Source organism: Alnus glutinosa, chromosome 7 (assembly GCF_958979055.1).
Source record: "Alnus glutinosa chromosome 7, dhAlnGlut1.1, whole genome shotgun sequence".
In the NCBI taxonomy this organism is placed as follows: domain Eukaryota; kingdom Viridiplantae; phylum Streptophyta; class Magnoliopsida; order Fagales; family Betulaceae; genus Alnus; species Alnus glutinosa.
In genome coordinates, this window is record NC_084892.1 from 28,517,940 (window position 1) to 28,523,148 (window position 5,209).

At 37.4% G+C, this 5,209-nt stretch overlaps 1 protein-coding gene across 1 annotated transcript; it reads right to left on the bottom strand.

The window, feature by feature from the left end:
• Positions 1 to 281: 281 nt before the first annotated feature.
• LOC133874386 (G-type lectin S-receptor-like serine/threonine-protein kinase LECRK1) lies at positions 282 to 2,869 on the bottom strand. Its single transcript, XM_062312289.1, has one exon. It carries the CDS (start codon positions 2,819 to 2,821, stop codon positions 491 to 493), a length of 2,331 nt encoding a protein of 776 aa, XP_062168273.1. The 5' UTR covers positions 2,822 to 2,869; the 3' UTR covers positions 282 to 490.
• Positions 2,870 to 5,209: the final 2,340 nt, after the last annotated feature.

Consider the following 5,209-nt stretch of genomic DNA (forward strand, 5'->3'; position numbering starts at 1 on the left):
TGTAATATGACTTTTAAAATTAATATTAAATTTAAGATGATTATTATTGAATTTTGATCTATTGGTGATTTTAAAAACCCACAAAAATTCTCTTTCTAACATTACTCATTCCGTACATCTTTATCTTTATCTTTATCTTTAGAGCTTGGTCTTCATTTGAATCCAATCTTTTACAACGAGACAAGATATAATTGACAAGAGCTACTCTGTTATTCTTTTTGGTTGAAATAGAGAACTTGATAAGAACATTTTTTATTGGAGCGTTACTACTAGTACACAAATAAAAACTCAATGCTGCTTACATATGCTCCAAAACATTGATACAAGATACACAACACTCAAAAGAAAACGTCCAAGACATGCAAACACATTTTAGAAGACACCACTAGAGTCTAGACAAGACCTAATTTTTTAGTTTGGTACAAGTGCAAACACATTTTAGATCGAAGACACCAAGAAAGGATGTCGGATTTGGAATATCAAATCCATCTTACATGGCACTTAGAAAGCTAGAAGTTGGGCTTGGAAGGACTGGAATGTCAACAGTCCCTTCCAACATAAGTAGAACCTTTTTCATTGATGGGCGGCGTGAGGGCTCATTCATAATGCACCAAAGTCCAACTTTAGCCATTCTCTCCAATTGTGTGTTGTCAACCTCTTCATCATTTACTAGTTTACCTAGCTCTCCAGCCTCGAAGCATTGGTATGCCCATTGTTCAAGAATAGCTTCTTCCTCCGGAAGATTTAGATCCACACTCTTTCGACAGCATATAATCTCCAAGAGCACAATTCCAAAGCTGTAAACATCTACTTTGACTGTCACAGGCAAATTCCGATACCACTCTGGAGCAACATATCCCTTTGTCCCTCTAGGGTCTGTAAAGGTTTTGCTTTGATCAGCCATCAACAATTTTGCCAATCCGAAGTCGGATATCTTTGGGATTCTGTTTTCATCCATGAGTATGTTCTGGGGTTTTATGTCACAATGAATGATTTGTGGCTCACACTCTTCATGTAGATAAATTAGTCCTCTCGCTATATAGCAAGCGATTTCTATTCTCTCATCCCAAGAAGGTTTTATTGGAGTAAAGAGTAAATCTGCAAGTGACCCATTGCTCATATACTCGTACACCAAAAGCCTATTCGGTCCTTCATGGCAATAACCCAATAGACGGACAAGATTTTTGTGATGTATTCTTCCAATAACTTTCGTCTCAGTCTGGAATTCTCTTTCCCGGTCGGCCAACGCTAATCTGTCTAGCCTTTTGACGGCCACATTAATCGACTTCTGGCCATTCAATATTGCCCCTTTATATACTATCCCAAACGCTCCTCTACCGAGCTCTTCCTGGAAACCATCGGTCACTATCTCAAGTTCTGCGTAAGTAAATGAGTTTGGAGCAAAATCTTCACTCAAGACAATGTTTCTATTATTTGCCATTTTATATGACGAGACACGATATCTATAAATTGCAATTCCAGAAATCGCAAAGACAACTAATACAAAAGCAAGTAATGAAACACTGATAATTAGGATGTGATCCGATCGATGCTTTTTCTTGGTTTCTTTCGGCAGAGTTGTATTTGTAGTGGGTGTAGATGTACCAACCTTGATAAGGGCTACGGTTGAGTCGGTTTGATTTTTTCTCACAAATCGCAAAGGAAGCATATGTTTTGCGCAAAGCCCGTCCTTGAACAGTGCAGCTTCACAGTCGCAGTCCTGCGAACATGCTTCTCCGCAATTGGCTTGGGATGGCGAGTTGAAAACAGAATAACTTCTATTTTCCCATACGGTATGAAGTGCTGGTTCCATGGTGAAATTCCCTTTGCTGCTTTTGCAACTCTCCATGGTGGAATTCCTTTGACAGCCTGAATTCCTATCGTCCTTGTTGACCGGTTCAAATTGAGGAAGACATTTGCAACTAACTTGATCAATATTTAAAACACAATATCCATTATCCCCACATAGACCCCTGGGCTTACAGATGTCATCCTTTGGAACAGACCATTTGATCGTCTTCAAAGTTTGATTCATATCGTGGGAGTATAGACGCAGGATCCCATCTGGGTCAATTGTCAATCGGTAGAGAACATCTTTTGTAGGATATCCATCTGTCATATTCCTTATAATAACGCCCGCGCCATTGATCAAATAGAGATGACCATTGTTTTCAAGTTGCAGAACCACGTCACTCTTTTGCCCATCTATACCTTCTCCCCAATAACCATCTTCAATCGTGTTTTGAGTTCCAACTGGGTACATCGCCAGCCATCCATCTTCTTGCATCAACACCTGAAATTTGCCGGTTGACTTGTTGGTGTCTGAAATACTGGAATACAACGAATGCCCGTGGGAAAGATTCTGAGTTGGCAAAAAGGTGTCCGTTGGATTTTCGAAACTCTGCCATATCGTCTGATTATAAGAATCAAGGACAACAAAGTTGCCCGTGTCAAGCATCGACACTGAGGTTATTGCACCTTCCGGAAAAGTACTGGCGAGGCGTGTCTCTGCGCCTTGTGCCGATTGAAGAACCAGTTTTCCATCACTAGTGAAATTCAGTCTAAAATCAGCGGGAACTGGAGGCTTGTCTCGGTCGGCTGTCCAAACGACGACCGTCTCCTGTTGATGCCCGGCAAGAAAAATGCCGACAGCAAAACCGTTGCCTTGCTTGTAGAATCCAAAGGCGTATAGACCGGAAGGTGATGGCCAAGAAGAGTTGGTGGTTGGTGTCAAGAAAGAGCCTCGCTTTACAAGGGACTGGCCCTGTTGAGCGAAAATAGCGGAGAGAAGAAGTAAAGGGAAGAAGAGTGTTGGCATCATTGGAGAATGGAGAATGGAGAATAGTTGTTCTCTGTTTCCTTTGTATCCCCTTTGGTAACCAAAGAGTATTATATATATATATATATATATATATATATATATATATATATATATATATATATACTTCTTAAAAGCTGAAGCTGTAGAGGAAGGCCCCTTGATTTCAATTCTCCCAACCATTTCCAGGAGGTTGCAAATGTTGAAGGCGACGCCTTAATTATCTGCGATCCCCTCTTGCATTTAATTTTCCAACTAGGATTGGGGGACAGCAGACGCTGTTGACTGTTCTTGTCATCCAGATTTTCTTATTGGTTAATTATTTATTTAATTTTTTTAGTGCATTTTTTTTTGTGGAATTTTTTGTTGAGAAGACTTGAAAGTAGTACCTGAAAGCATTAATGGTCGTTGTGAGTTATTTTTCCATTCTTTGATGCGTTATTTTTCATAGCGTTTCTTGACTAAAAATTTGTTCCAATCATTCAACTCCCCATGGATGGATTCTAGATAATCCAACTGCCATTTTAGTTTTCCATAATAGATCGAACAGACGTCATAACATGACATCATGTGACAAGTGGTTCTGTAGGCATCTGTCCCGTAACCCTTGCACTCTCTTTTGAATAATATTTGATATTACCTTCTTGTTTTTTTTTTTTTGGTTATTTTAAAATTGATGTGACTTTTAAAATTACTATTAAAATTTAATAGTGTTCTATCATAAATTTAATAGTAATTTTAAGAGTCACATCAATTTTAAAGGGACAAAAAAAAGATAAAAATGTGACATATAACATTATTCGGGAAGTGGAAATTGCTAGACACCCAAATATACCGTGGGAGCATAGCAATTTTTTGATCTTTTTGTAATTTTAAAAACCCACTAGAATAGTGAAACTCTTCTTCTTCTTCATTTTTTTTTTTTTTTTTTTTCTTCTTTTCTTTTTCTTTTTATGCCTACGAAGGGAAGAAATTTATAGTTTAAAGGAAAGTGCCGAGTGTAATTTAGTCTAATAAGTGCTGAGTGTAATTTAGTCAATAGTCAATAAAAATTTATTGTTATTCTACCAACTTTTTTTTTTTATATAGATACGATTGAAATACAAAGGGAACATTACAACTAATTATTAAGGAACAGGAAATTTTGCCCAGGATCTAAAATAGCACTGACAATCTGAGTAGTAGCAGAAGAGATGGCTGATGAGGATGTGGGAATGCTGCTTGACTGGAATCGAGCTGCGGCCCAATGTGCCACATAGTGGGCACCGAAGTTTGCACTTCTATTGACTTTCCGAAATGACCAAGTCGAATCAGATTGTCAGTGCTATTTTAAAAACAATCCAAACATATTATGACACTTATTCGAATAAACTGAAAAAAAAAAAAAAAAAAACTTCGAATCAATTTAAATTTAGGGTTAAATACTTCATTGGTACCTGATTTTTTAACGTTTTTAAATTTTGTACCTTAGTTTTGTTTTATATTATAGGCGGTATCTGAATTAGAGGTAAAAATCCATTTGGTATCTCTGTTAGATTTTTCGTCCAAATTTGAATAGTTCGCCACGTGTCAACTTCTGAAGTTGACATGTGGCAATATATATATAAAAATCTTTAAAAAATAATTAAAAATAATAAAATTTAATTTAATTTTTTTTAAAAAAAAAAACAAAAGAAGAGCCACTCCTTTGGCCGGTCTGGGGTGATCGAACCACCCTATGGCAGGAAAAAAAAATGGATTTTGGCCCTTGGGGGTGGCCGAACCACTCCATAGCCCTAGGGGTGGTTCGGCCACCCCTAGACCGACCGGGCAAGGGTGGCTGATGGGGTGATTTGGCCACCTCCAATAGCCAAAATCCATCAATTTCTTTCTTTTTTTTTTTTAATTATTTTTTAAAGATTTTTTTTTTATATAGTGCCACATGTCAATGTCAACAGTTGACACGTGGTGAGCCGTTAAAAATTTGAACGGAAAATCTAACGGAAAATGTTAGATTTACAATACCAATACAACAACTATATAACAATCTCTCACATGAGGGTGAGTCCCACATACTGGGGCCCACTCTCATGTGAGGAGTTGTTGTACAGTTGTTATATTGGTATTGTACAAGAATCAAATCCCAAATCTAACAGAGGTACCAAATGAATTTTTACCTCTAATTCAAGCACCACATATAATACAAAACAAAACTGAAATACTAAATTTAAAAACGCTTAAAACTTAAATACCATTGTGATATTTAACCCTTAAATTTAAAAGAGATTTGTTTGCTTTTACGGCCCACTTCTTAAAGGCGTGGTAGATGAAAAGAAGAATCATACATAATTAGAGTCGGAGGAAATGGTACGTGGCGGGCCCCTTGGTTTCATTTCTTCCACGCATTTATGA